This window comes from Rhopilema esculentum, chromosome 18 (assembly GCF_057945365.1).
Source record: "Rhopilema esculentum isolate cy_ngs chromosome 18, ASM5794536v1, whole genome shotgun sequence".
Classification (NCBI taxonomy): Eukaryota; Metazoa; Cnidaria; class Scyphozoa; order Rhizostomeae; family Rhizostomatidae; genus Rhopilema; species Rhopilema esculentum.
In genome coordinates this window covers 2,220,406-2,235,245 of record NC_142832.1, presented here as the reverse complement: position 1 = coordinate 2,235,245, position 14,840 = coordinate 2,220,406, and the positions used below count along the sequence as shown (strand labels likewise).

The 14,840-nt window shown below is 35.0% G+C and overlaps 1 protein-coding gene across 1 annotated transcript; it reads left to right on the top strand.

The window, feature by feature from the left end:
- Positions 1-1,814: 1,814 nt before the first annotated feature.
- Positions 1,815-14,109, top strand: LOC135680751 (ras-like protein RAS1). Its single transcript, XM_065194908.2, has 10 exons — positions 1,815-2,142; positions 5,897-5,945; positions 6,469-6,497; positions 6,901-6,950; positions 7,317-7,351; positions 7,957-8,059; positions 8,313-8,352; positions 9,292-9,410; positions 10,081-10,122; positions 11,286-14,109. Exons 1-10 carry the CDS (start codon positions 2,100-2,102, stop codon positions 11,352-11,354), a joined length of 579 nt encoding a protein of 192 aa, XP_065050980.1. The 5' UTR covers positions 1,815-2,099; the 3' UTR covers positions 11,355-14,109.
- Positions 14,110-14,840: the final 731 nt, after the last annotated feature.

The window sequence follows — 14,840 nt, the reverse complement described above, 5'->3', positions numbered from 1 at the left end:
TAGGGAGATACGGAGGAGAAAAAAGTTAGTGTGGGGACTGGGGAGATGCCTTTCGAACGAGGTTAAGACTGTTTCAGTCGAAAAATTCAACCTTCCACACTCGAAGGTTTTTCAAGGCCAATGTATAGGATGTCTATAGCCTGACCTTTTTGGAAAAAGAATGGCCCCAGAAAAAAAGTAGGCTGTTCTCCCTAATCGCTGTTTTCCTCGTCGATTTATTTTTTCATATTTCACGAGGGTAGCCCTTCAGCAGAGCTGATTTTCAGGGGAACCCTTTACTACAAAATACGTAAAAAGATATTATTTTACAAATAGTAATTTAACCTCTCTATAACTAAATATCCAAATCCTATCATAAATCCCTACAATAATTCAAAATTAGCATCTAAAAAATTAAGAGAACAAGTGGCAAACACCTATTTACAATTAAGAAAAATTTTTTTTGAATCTATTTAAGGAAGATGTTTCCTTACACAATGCCTAATTATTGACTGAGAAGATCATTTCAGATAGAATTACCTGGAAAAATATTGACATGGCTATCCAATGAAATGAGAGAAAAATGAAACGTAATTGACATATACTATCTTGTTCCAGTTTATAAAGTATTTTAGCAACCTTGTTTCTGTTATTTTTTATTACTGTTGTATTTTTTCAATTATACCTTTTGTTAACGGCCCAAGCTAGATAAGTAAATTCTTTTTTGGGTCGTGTATATTACAGTTGTAATATTGTACTCACCTTCTGTAGTATACGAATAAAAATTGAATTGAATTGAATAATTTCTCTGTGCGAGAGAAAATGGACACGGTTTGACCAAAACCGAAGCACATATTGAAAAGGCATTAGGGAACATATATGTTATATATTATATCATATGTTATGTTATGTTATGTTATGTTATGTTATGTTATGTTATGTTATGTTATGTTATGTTATGTTGTGTTATGTTATGTTATGTTATGTTATGTTATGTTATGTTATGTTATGTTATGTTATGTTATGTTATGTTATGTTATGTTATGTTATGTTATGTTATGTTATGTTATGTTATGTTATGTTATGTTATGTTATGTGTGCTAACATCGAATTCCAGCTCTAGTTCTATCAATTCAAAAGTAATTTCGTTTATAATAACGTTATCTAAATTAGTGAGGATAAAAACCATAGCTGCGGGAATCAACACGAGTATGAAATTATCACGAAAATATTCCACGCTCGCCAAAATTTCGCTTATTATTAATTTTATCACTTCCAGACACTTGGGATTTTTTTCACGGCATTCCCTCTCGCTGGAAAACCTTGCAAAATACCTTTCTCTAATGGGTTTTTCTTACGACGATTATCCGGAAATTTTTTCTGTTTCACTGAGCAGCAGGGCAAGTAACAAAGTGTCAGAAAAAGGGACGAAACAAAGGAAAGTAAAGAAAATTGCGCAACTTTAACAGGGCAAGGGGACAGCCACCCCTCCCCGCGCCCCTTGTGGTCCGATATCACTGTGCCATAAACGAAAGGTGACTAATGTTAAGCCAGAATTTCGATCAACATTGTCACTTTATAGTCACCCACGGTTGAAACTCTGATGATTGTTGCAGTAAAAATAATTATGAAAATTTAACTTTGCCCCTATAATGGCTTGTAGTTTTAAACCAAATCAAAACGAATGTCGCTTTTATTTTGTAGATACGAAACATCCAAATGCAAGAGTTTTTTCGGAACAAATTTTGACAGAGAGAGTGGTGAATAGATCCATTGGTTGATAATGCCCCTCCCAAAGAAGTCTGGTTCTAGTTAGTATGGGTCCAATTCACGTGCTAATTGGTCAACAGAATTAGAATTATATAAAGGCCAACTCTTGTTCAGCATAAATAGGGCGTACAGCAAGAAATTTTGATTGCAACAAACAAAGAGTGAGAAGGAGGGCGTATATTTTGTTATTTTTTACTTCACTGGGTAAATATTTAAATTCGGTCGTCGATAGCGGAGGAAACCCTGTCTACCACACTTCATTGTGTCATAAAACGCTGGTTGGGCTGGGATAGGCCCACATGAAATCCAAGCAAAACGATTGTCCGCACATCGAAGTTAACTAGTGCAAGATGTCTGCAGATCCGTCGAAATACAAGATGGTTGTTGTAGGAGGTACGATTTGAAAATTTCAACATCCTCCATTGAACATATGTTGCCTCGTGTTTTCCATGAGATCATCTTTCGTGACAAGAATTGTCCGGGTTTTGCCGGGGTAGGCCTAAATTGTGTCATCTGTCGGATAACTTTACTTTGGTGGCAATCTGCAGTTAAGATTGTTTCCGTTATTTATCAAAACTCTACCGCAGATTCCTGATTTATCTCAGGTTTTAAAGTTTTGCTGTTCTTGTTTGTATCCTTGGTTCAAAGTTAATTTCGCAGTTTTCAGCGCTCACATATGTTTTAATAACGCCGGTTTCTTAGCTTTTCTCGAGCTCGGCTTGTAACTATGGTTTCTTTATTTATATTTTTGTATCACTCTTACTCCCACTGACAATGTTTCTTAATGATTTAAAGTCTTCTAGATGATTTACTGATGACAGAAGAAACAGCCAAAGCTAAATAGGGCATTTATTAAAATTTGCTTTTTTCCTCTGCATAAAAAAATCTTCAACTGAAACACCCATCTAGTTGCATATAACTACTTGATTATAAGTATTTTGTCCGAAAATAACCAACTACTAACAAGTACAATTTTTCATATCAGAGAGAAGACTTCTGAACTGTATTGTGTGATAAATATAGGAATATTTTTAAATTCAATTAATGAAGACCAATCTTGCCAAGGATACCACAGATTGCAAATTAGGGCTTTTATGCCACGTTTTCATGAAATTTACCGGATATTTACCATAAGAAATATAAAAAAATTATTGAAAGGTAGCTGTCCAATGTAGCAATGAATATAATATATAGGTAGCTTTGGTTTAAAATTAAGTGTCATAAGTCAGAAATTGCTTAAAAAAATACTGACAAAGTCTTGGATCATTAAAATATATTTCCACTCTCCCCCTTGAGAAAAGTTTGCTGACTAAAAACTAAAAAGTGGCACTGGCGGTTTGGAAGTTTGTTTTTTGTGTGACTTTAAAATACTTAGATACAAAACTGTCAATGTTCTTCTGGGACGTGGAAGAAGTAGTGTTAGCAAGCAGAAATTGAATAGCAAGACTTGAGCCATTTGGCATTCATGTATAGCCCTGTTTCTTTCAAATACATTAAGTTTTGCTTGCTGGTATTATGTTTAAGATGAAGGCAATATAGGCCCCAGGCACATGATGCAAACCCACACAAATTATGATTGACAGCAGTTCTCTTTATGAAGATGAATCATCTCTAATTCATATGTGAACTAGCAAATGTCATACACCTATGCATTTGCTTACATGTACAGAACAATCCCCCAAAGATGCCTGGAGCAATATTGTAAACAAAGAAAATATTTAATACTAAAAGTAAAGGAGGCTAAAATGCAATTCATCACGTTACCTTTAAAGATATTTTTAGCTAGCAGTTTATTTTATGCAGCCTGATATAAGCTTAAAAATGCCCCCTTTATCTGTTCAAGTTTTCAAATAAATTAAGATCTAAAGTTATCTGAGGACTGTATGTATATTATGATGAATCATTGTTTAAGGTAATGACTTAATAGTTGATTGTTGCAAACAATATATATTCATAATTTATTCTAATTCTTCTCATGTTATAAGAAAAATTCTCCTCAAAGCCTCTGTGAGCTCTGAACTAAGAGTAAACTGAATTTTACAGAAAATGAAAATACATATTTTGGTGAAACAAGTTGGCTGATTGATTTTGCACATATGCAGATAGGAATTATTGTACTCTCAAACTTTGACCCAGAAATTGCCCCTTTCATGTTTTTGCAAAGGCCTGTCTTGGCTGATAGAAAGACAAGTATTTATATTATGAATATTAATTAGAATCTCTAATCTGTTGTGAATTATTGAAAAGTTGGAGCTCCTATGGGACCTGATAGGCAGTGGCATGAATTGGCTGTGCGTCTCGTGAATTTTAAGGAGCTTCACTTGTCTCTAAGAATATGGTTTTTAGCTAACACAGTGGTACAACTGGTTTTTATTTCTGTCACCTTTTCAGGGTACAGCCACCTCAAATTTAGTAGTTCTTGAGAATTTATATTGGAAATAGCTTCTCTACAACTTACTTCGTCTAAGTTAGTTATCTTGCTTGGTCAAACAGTGACCCAGTAAAATGAAACTGAACTAGGTTGTGTCTGATGTTGTCTGGGTAATGAGATATAGGTGAATTGACCCTGGCTCTAAGTATTGAAACAAAAAGTATGTAGGGTATTTCATGGCTGTCTGAAGTATTTTAATTGAGTGCGATGTAAAATTTCAGTTACTGTTGTGCTTCAAGCCTCAGACTTTAAGGTGAATTTGTTGAATCGGGGTGTTTTTTAAATGATGAGTAACTTTGCCTCACTTAGATTTCCTTGATAATGCAGAGAAGTTTCAAAGTGTTAATTGCTTTCGTGCCAAGACATCCTTGCCGAACTATTGAATTTCTAAGATCACTAACAAGGATATCTGCATAGTTTTCTTTACAACATCATTACTGCTAGATTCTAATTGAAAGCAGGTGTGTTTGACAGAAGCATTAAGTTTGAAAAAAATCTGAGTTTTCTGTGTTCAGCATTATTGTTTTGGAAGTCTGGGAGGGTAGCGACCTTTATAATTTTTATAACATCCACCAACATAAAACAATGAAACATAATAATGACAAGTAACAGTTAAATTTAGAGATTTAATATTTGTAGCACAAAGCATAAATGTTGTGTTGCAATAAAGGGATACAATTAAATGGTAATTATGATTGTTTATCTGAGGTAATACAATTCCAAACTTCCCAATGGAAATTTGAAGACAGTAATATCTTGTCCACTTTTCTTGCAGGACTTGGCCCCCTTTCCATCACAAATTGTAAAATCTGTTCAAAATAATAAATTTCTTATCAATGCTTATGCCAATGACAAGTTAAGACTGATTATTTATAAAATAGTGAGTGAATTTATTGCAAAACATAGCTTTTGTAATAACCTCAGCAACAAGTTTGATATGCTCAACTCCCTCTTTTTGTCTCCTCTTTAGTGAGCTTTTTATGTCAGAGATTTTAAGCTGACTTATTTTGTTTTTCATAGTATCTATGGTTGAATGACCACTCAGTAATAGTTCGATAACTTTTCTATCTGTCAACATTTACCTTGATTGTTTGAAAAGCAGTATAAATGCTTCAAGTTTTCTTTAAATTTCTTCATGGAAAAGCCCTCTAAAAAACTTTTTTATTTTTGTAAGAGGCATCTTTTTGAGGTTAACTTTCCCAAAGGCTGCTTTTTTGCAATTTTGATCCAATCACAGTCTCTAAATACTGTGATGTATAATTACTTGCAATAGCTATTTTGACACCAATAATGTGAAAAAGTGAAATTTTGACACCAAGTTTTAGTGAGAACCGACATGCCAACTTGTACCAAAGAAAGTTACACTGAATGTTGAGCTAAATGCTTTTTGAACGTGTTAAGTCTAGTCTCACAATTTATTTTTTCAAAGAGTGAGAGTGAAAGATTTCACCTAACGATGTATGGAGCAAAGTCCTTAGTCCATGGTCCTTAACAAAATGAGTTAGTGTGAGTAATTGTCATATCTCCGAAGGCTTCACATACAGCAACTTGTGAAATCAATAATGTTGTAAAAAATAGGTATTCTAGGTATTTTTACAATAAGTAGTGAAATAACATAAAAGAAAGGAAACATTTCTGTACTGTTGCAGAGTAGATGTTGTTTATTTCGGCTCCAGAAGATTAGTTAAGTTGCCTATGGTTGTTCGTTTTTTTCAGCTGGAGGTGTTGGAAAGAGTGCATTAACAATCCAGCTGATACAGAACCAGTAAGTTTGGTGCATTTTATGTTTAATAGAATGATAACCATTGCCCCCTTGCTGCCTGTGAGAATCAAGAATAGAAATTTTATGTGGCAGTGAGATTATGACATGGCCTTTTTGAATAACTAGAGAAAGCACTTACCTGTTAGAAATGAATATAACTGCTTCTTTTGGCACCAATATTGACTATTATTAACAATTAAGCGTCCATAATGAAGTTTAGAAGACATCCACACACCTTATTTATCTTGTTTGTCATTCCAGTTAGTTTGATATGCATGTTATTTGGCTATTCTAGATTCCCTGTCAAGTTTTATGCAAGGTTTAAAATATATCTTTAATGTTTTTTGAGATTGACAGAATTTAACTATGAAATGTTGTTCTTTTCAAAGTATGTTTTGAGGCGTGCTCATCTTCAGCCAAATTGAAAATTTTACATGTGACAGAATCTTCATTCTAAAGAAACAATCTACTTTGAACTTTTAAAATTCATTTATTGTGTTTGATTTATTATTTTTCTTTTGAATAGCTTTGTAGAAGACTATGATCCAACTATTGGTAAGAAATTACTTTTAACATGAATCAACACAACTTAATTTTCTTTTATTGGTTTTTACCTGTCAAGGTAAAACTTCAGGTTGTGGTTTGTCATGCAACCTTATTAACAATGTCTTAATAACTAATAATTGTTTACTACTTAGTCACCCAACATAGGTTTTAAGACACTGAGAAGCTATTCTTGTCAAGCAGTGTGCTGGTCATTCCTCTAAATTTGACCACACCTCTTAATTCTTATTTCCTAGAATTGCAGGGAGGTGGCATCACCCCTCACTCTAAGTGTAGGTTTGTCATGTAAGTGACTCCAATCACAAAACTGTAGTTATGTTGCCTGCAACCCTAGCCACTGAGCCATCCTTGCACTTATGTCTCGGTTCGTAAATATCATATTCTGTTGTTGTAGAGGACTCCTACATCAAGCAAGTTGTTGTTGATAGTGAAATATGCATTTTGGTAAGTATGGATATATTTCTGTTTTCTCCAATGGATCTTCTTCATATGGCAAAGCTTTTTATAAATGTACCACAAATATGATCCATCTACTCTAAAATGTGAACAGTTTTTTGACAGTACAGAACTTGAAAATGGTTTTGTAAAAGGTGGTAATTTTTCTTTAGACACACGGCACTAATTGGTCAACTATACCGGCCTTGTGCTTGTGTTTGTTGGCCTATTTCGATCCACTACTTGGTAATTTTGTTGTTTAGTAGGGCCAACTTACCTAAGATTATTCAAGGTTTAAATAGAAAGGAATATGACCAATAATTTTGTTCCAAGGACAACAGATATCTCTTAATTCTAATGTTTGGTATGTTTTAGGATATTCTGGATACAGCTGGCCAAGAAGAGTATAGGTACAAAAACTACTATTCTGTTCGAAATTTCTTCTTGGTAGTTCCAATGTTATTTGCAATGATTCTCCGCCAAAATTAATTCCTAAGGATACTGGATGATACCTATCCAAGTCTTTTGTATATCATTTTTGGTAGTAAAGCAAGCTATAATGTGCTCTTAAACGCGAGAATAACAGAGTTCGCAACACCAAGATTGTGGCTTCAAAAGTAAGACCTTTAAAACTTGCAAATGATCATGACTCCAAGAGATAGAAGTTCCGCTTCTTATTTCATACCATCAGTTTCCAACACTACAGATTTGCTCTTTCCCATCTTGATCTTTCTATATGCACCACAGTCTAAGTTTTCAAGGAATTGAAGCCTTGTTTATCTAAACATTGCACGAAATGGCTGGAAAATTGCACACTTAGTATATTGGCAATGTTTCCGCTATTTTGTGCCATCTTGAAAGTACCAAAGGCCTTGTTTATGGAATATTAGGGTTCCTGAAGAAAGGAAAGCCGAATTAATTTTATGCCGTACTTAACTAATACTTTGAAGATTTTTGTAGTCTGTGTGATTTTGTTTCGAAAGCCTGAAAAGCATCTTTCTTCTTACTTTTCAAGCGCAATGAGGGAGCATTACATGCGTACAGGAGAAGGTTTCCTGTGTGTTTTTGCTGTTACGAGTAAGAAGTCTTTCCAAGAAATTGACACTTACAGGACACAGGTGTGTATAATTTCTTCCCTGCCCAAACATGGATCGTTGTTCGTAGCTCGTTTCGTAGCGCGAGAAGGCCTTCCCCCTACCCTCTGTATAAATGTAGTTTCTATCATGGCCCAGCGTTATTTATTTTAGATAGTATATTGAAAAATCTTCCGTTATGAAGACACTGGCTGTTTTCCTTTAAAAGGGAAATTGATAATGACGTCATATTTTATGTTTTTTGAATTAGCTAATGCGTCTCATTCTTTTCAAATAGGCATTACGGGTGAAGGATGCCGAGAAAGTCCCTATGGTTTGTAAGTATCTTGCCAGAGTTTTGTTACATTTAATACCTTGAAGGGAATAAATTGATATTTGGAAACGACATTCCCAAGGTGTAAAATGTATTTTAGTGTTCGTTTCCTTTCCAAGTCAGTTTGTGACTTACTTGACAAAAGATTACGTGGTATAAGGACAAATTTGATTGGACAGAATGCTAGGGACTGCAGAAGCGCGCCCCCCCCCCCCCAGATTACGTTCAAAGCTGTACTAAAAGCAAAATTAGAATTATCTTGCTTTAAGCGTTTTGCATGTTGAGCCCCTCAAAATATTTAGCCCTCCAAGCCCGTAATATACTCCGCGGCCACTCTCTGTATTCGGATGAATTCATATCTTTATGATAAATAATCCCTCCAGAGAACCAATTCAAGCAGTGTCTTTTTAATGCCTCTTCGATGATATTGATTGCCACCATTCTAAAATAGGATACGTCAATGTTCCTTGCAAATTGATAATATCTTACCAAACTGAGAGCTGTGCAAACATTAACTACATGAAAATGCCAAGAAAGAAACAAAATTGAAAGTTTTCATTCATCGCATCTTTTGTAGATAGTGTCAGCTTCTGAGCTCATTAGGAACATAGAAAAATGTAGAATTCTTAGCCTTAATATATAAGTTGTAATTTAACTTTCCTTGGATTATACTTTTTTGTATTATCCATTAAAAAGTTACAATACATAAATACAAGCTACGCTACTTACAAATTTACTTTACAATACTACTCGGACGATACCCCGAGGAGCAAAAGACTATGACCACCCCGGGGCCATAGACACATAGTTAAAAAAAACACTGTCAAAGGACGTTACCGTTGTCAAGGTTTTCATGGAATCGTGAATAAAAGTAATAATAACAGATAAAATTGTACATATCAGATTTTCATGTTGGTATAATTGTTTATTTTGCATTCTGTAGTGGTTGGAAACAAAGTTGATCTTCCTAAACGAGATGTGAGCACAAAGGAGGCTCAAGATGTGTCTAACAATTATGGCATACCTTATGTAGAAACCTCTGCCAAAACGAGGCAAGGCGTGGTAAGGTTGTTTTCTTCTTTGCAGTCCTTGTTTGCCATTTAGAGGCCTATTTCAAGGCAAGGTAAACACAGTTGAGTTTTATTCCGTGTTGAGATTGGGCTTTCGTTTACTTGTGGTTGTTACCAAGGGTGAGTTTATTTATCAACAGCCCGAAGAGCTCCGTGCAGTTCTATGTTTAATCAGCGTGTGCAGCCCACAATAGGGTGAAATTTCAACCCGAGTTTACGAAGAGAGTTGGGCTAGTTGAGGGCTGAGATTTTCCGTGTAAAGGATGACATCCTGATGTTTTTAACCAGACTTAAATTGATCTACTTGAATTAATGATGACCAGACTTAAATCTTGAATTGATCTTGAAGTGAATATTGGAGAAAAGTAAAATGGGTCTGTATTTGCGTTTTAAATTAATCAGGGGCAGTTTTTCTTGTTACGATGTTGATTAAAATTAAGATCGTGTCGGGGGCTAGAAAAATAAGGGAATCTATTTAACAGTCCCTTTTTGGCAGCAATGTACTCATCCTAGAAACCTCTACCTATTGAAGTTGCTGTTTGGTTTATTGATTCCCCTACTAATGTTTCCTAAGATCAACCTTCGACGTTTTCTATTGCCATTTTATCTGCATCATTCCCTGCAAACTCTTGTACTTATATTTCAATATTATGATTGTTTAGGAAGAAGCATTTTTCACGCTGGTCAGGGAAATTTGGACCGACGTAAGTTTTGGGGTTATTCAATTTCTTGCCTAACTCTGCACATTTTTGCTCAGTCAACATAAACAGCCCTGATTCTGTTAAGCTTTATAGTTCTTTTAAAATTCAGAATTTTTAGAAATAGATATTTGTTACGTCATCATTTGAGAACTCTATATGCCAGAAGGAAGAGATGTCGAATAGGCCGTCCGCCGGATTCAGGGAATATTGTGATTAAATAACAACAGTAAACAGTAGTCAGGAACCGCCCAAAACAGTGAAAACGACCTAATATTAAGGATCAGTGTGATCATCGTTTGACCTTTGGTATCAGTCTATTGTTTTACATAGAGAGTTGGAGGGGTGAATTTTCGGTTTTATAAGACTGGTAGAAAAATTTCCTCCTTTTGAATCCTTAATATTTGATGTGTTTGGTAGTGTTGTATGTGCTGCCTTTCGTTTAAAATCTTGTAGACGGTTCGACTGAAATAGTTTTAAATCAAAATTTCAATACCACGATGGAATGGTCTGCGAAATTTCAGCTGGATGCTTTTCCCAGTGATAGGTTGCAATATAAAATATACAATAATCTTTTAATGATAGTTACAATAAAAAAACTGTTATTTGGTCAGCTTTATCCTGTCAGCTATGAAGCTAAGCTCAAATATAGCGACAGAAAGGTATTGAATAGGTCAGAACGGTTCTAGCAATCGAATTGGTATTGTTATGTCTTCTTTTATTATTCATTTCTATTCCTATAATGGATACTATATGATTTATGTTGATAAGTATTTTCCTGAGCATAGAGCCCCCTTCAACGAGGCTACTAGGGGTGCCAAATTACTAAGATAGGCCTGTACAGGAAGTGCTGGTGTTTTAGTGATTCAATTTCGCTTGTGACGAAGTAGAATTCAAAAGAAATAGCGAAAATCGAACGCATTATATCCTGAAAGAGTGGCCAAAGATGAATGAGATTATGTATAAATCATGTCTTAAATTTCGCCAATAAGAGTGACAACATTATCCAACATCGAAAGATAGGCTTGATAAATTTCCTTCGGTTGCCTGCTTCATTTCTCATGATGTTCACTAACCAGCATGATTATGTACCGTAAGAGATGGATCTGGAACTGTTTAGCTATCGTATTAGAAAACCACCATATTGTTAGCTTTTCTTTTTCTTTTAGCGTAAACGCCAAGAAACCCAGAAGAAACACGAGGTGAAAAAGTCAAGATTTAAGTGCGTTGTATTGTAGAAAAGGGGATGTATCGCTAGTATGAATTATGGATCTCTTTTTAACATATGGTGCTTTAGGGTTACGTTGCTAGGCATGTCTTGTTTGTAAGTATTAGCCTCTGTTGGACGATGCTTCCAATGGGGTTATAAATAGAAACCGATCGATTGCGTCCAGAGTTTTAGCTTGCTAGAGCAATTTATGGCGTGCTTTGGCAAATATCGAGCTAAATCCCTTCATCTTTGGAAAACACTATTTCTTTCCACGACCTTTGTCAGGTATAATTTGGGGAAGAAAGCAAAATTTCAGGATCTTTGTCAGGGTACTTCTTTAGAGATCGTCTTTTGTAAATGGTTTTCGGAATAGCCTAGGATTTGATTCATATTGATCAATGAACAAGTATAGATTTTTCTCAGATGCTGGTAAAGAACTCTTTTTCAAATAGTTAAAAAAGCTTTCCTTTTTTGCTGACTTTCAACGCTAAAGAGCTAGCACTGAAGCTAATATCGCTCAAAGTTGCTTTTCCCCAGCCGAAATATCATAAACATTATTTACCTAGGTAATATTTATGCTTTGAGCTCAAGGACGTCAACCCCCGCTAATGTAGCTTTTATGACATACACCCTTCTTGGAAATAGATTTAGACCAGGGGGCTTATAAGTATCTCGATTGTTTGTATTGGTTTCCAGCGTTATTGAATATCAGATCGCTTGATTGATTGATTGCTTAATTGATTGACTGATTGTTTCAATGATCGATCGATCGACCAGACAGATGATCGATAGATGATCAGTTATCGTTGCTATGTTACAATCTTGGCTGGAGCCGTTGAGAAAAAACTTCCAAACACGTGTCAGGTGAGCATCTACCCACGCCTTCCCCTATTCAAAGTTTGGGTTTACAACCTTTAATCCTTTAATAGCAGAAATATCAATATTGAGCCGAGGGAAGGGTGGAGATGGGGTAAAAAAACTCAACATGATCTGTCCAAGATTGTAACTTGTGTTTGATATATGTGATAGCCTGTGCACCCGATTTTACATTAACTGGCCATCTCGGGCAGAATTTTGAAATGGGGTTTTTTCAGAAATCTAAGTCTTCGTCACTTAGTAGATTTAAATTTTCTTTGTTGATTGAGAGGTAGGTGAGAATTCTTCAGGTAAATTTTGAATTGTCTTTATTGTCACCACGAGTGCAATTACCGGTATTGCAAGTAAAGTGTGTGCGGAAATTTCTGTGAGCCCTTGTCAGCCTTTAGTCGAATTGTTACTGTCGTGACAGAGGAATTATTTATCATGGATCTCAATGAATTTTATTCGAAAATTTATAGCATTGAAGTTTAACTTTTGCTTATGAGATGTTTCGATGGAATTCTAGTGTAGATCTGTTAAATTCTAGTGTAGATTCAGGCTTGAGGAAAATGTTGTGATAAATTCGTAACGCAGAAATCACTTGCTAAAAACTTCTGATAATTCCCCCGGACCATCGCAGCTTTTCTGTCCAGCTCTTTGCTCAACTAAAACATTTTATAATATATATTCATGCGACAGTGGCTTTTCTCATTGTTTTCTTAGGTCATTTCCTCACTTTTTTAATGGTCATAAGTTATGTCATACCAATAATATCACACCATACCCTAATGTTAAGACTATTCTCTGCTATCTATCCCCCAAAAGCCATTCTCCGCAGTCATTAGTCCATATGTCTTGTTTAGCTGTCCGATGTGCTGCTAAAAGTCCTTGCAGTCAGGGACAGTCATCCTTTCTATCCAGCAACCCATTTCTTTTCGCCTGGGGTCAAGCATGTATGCAAGCACAGGCCCGACTGCATATTCGTAAATCGTGTCTTGCACTTTGCGAGGACTAGTCGCTAGCGATTGCTAGCGAATTTTCCTGGTTAATTAATGAATGTTTTACGTACATGTAGTATTTGCCCGAATTTGCTATTGTAAGAATTTGAATACATTTGTCAGTCTTTAAGTTTCTCTGCATTGTAGCGAAGATAGATACTTTCCTGCATTTTGTATGTAGTTCATAATACTAGAATAACTTGGCTAATTATAGTTATTCCTGATATAAGTTAGGTAGTTTCTTCAACTTTGAGCCAAGATGTGTCTTGTGGATACCGTATCCCTGTCAAGATATACGATACCGTACCTCCGTCTATCAAGTGCCAAAACGTATTTATGTGAGAACTGGCCTTTTGTATTTAGTGTCATGTTTAACTCCTCAGAAAGATTTTTCCAGGGGGACTGGATTTGGATTTTAGGCCTTGCTAATAACAAGCTGTTTTCGCAATTTTTGACGACATAGTTTATTACTTCTTGGTACTTCTGGTTCATGCTTCCTTTGCTCAAAGCTCGTTGAATGTGAAATTAAACTTAGCCATATTACAAGCTCGGCCATCGAGCCAAACATCAGTTCTAGTTTTGAATACTTTCCCCTGCGTAAAGTTGTCAGCAGTCTATACTGATTAAGACTTAACATTCTTATTCAATATTCATGTTGAATCAGAACCAAAAATGGAATTTTTAAAATGGCTAGTGAACTGATTTTGCTGAGATCAAATTTGAAGATCTTACCAATGCTGTTAGTTTGTATGTAGCTATAACAATTCATTATTTTTGTACTTTTGATGCTAACTAAGTTTGAATATGTAGTTGGTAATTTAATTGCTTATAAATGTATTGTTTACTTATTGATTTGACCGGAATAAAGTAGTAATGATTCATTGTAATTGATTGATTTATCATTCTTACGATGCAATTTTTGACAAAGGTTGTTTTTTTTCCCAAACATTTTCTGCTGCTTTCCTGTTATTGTATTTTAAAGGAATTATATAAAAAGGTTAGGCCATGTCATTCAAATTCAATTTATGAAACCAACAACAACGTGGTTCTATATGCAACCATCATGACGAGGCTATAATTACCATGATATTACACCTATGACACATCAATGTATCACTGACGAGTTAATTCTTATTTGAAACACTTTGATTCAGCTTCTTCGCAAAGATGCAAGTCAAAACTTGATTAAATTGATTGGTCGATTAATTGATGGCCGATTGGCTGATTGATTGCTTGTAGGGATTGGTTCATTGATATTATTTGGGCTTTAAGAATCAAGTAATAATAATAATAATAATAATAATAATAATCAATTTATTTAAAGTTGGCGCTACATAGCTATTTACAAAGAAATGAGCTAATCCAAGCCAACTGTTAAAACTACTACATCAACTAAATACATACGAGATTAAATACATAAAATTTTAAATACAAAATGATCCATTAAAAAACTATAAAAACCTGAGCTATTTAATAGATAGAATTACAAAAAACCAAGCTGTGGCACGAACGTCCTACATAGTTTGCATGTACAGTCTGTGCCATTCCAGCTTTTAATTTCTTTCTTAAACTCATTAATAGATTGAGCATTCCTTATGTGCTGAGGTAAAGAGAGCCAAAGACGCTGCCCTCTATATTTGATAGTTTCGGTTCCATAA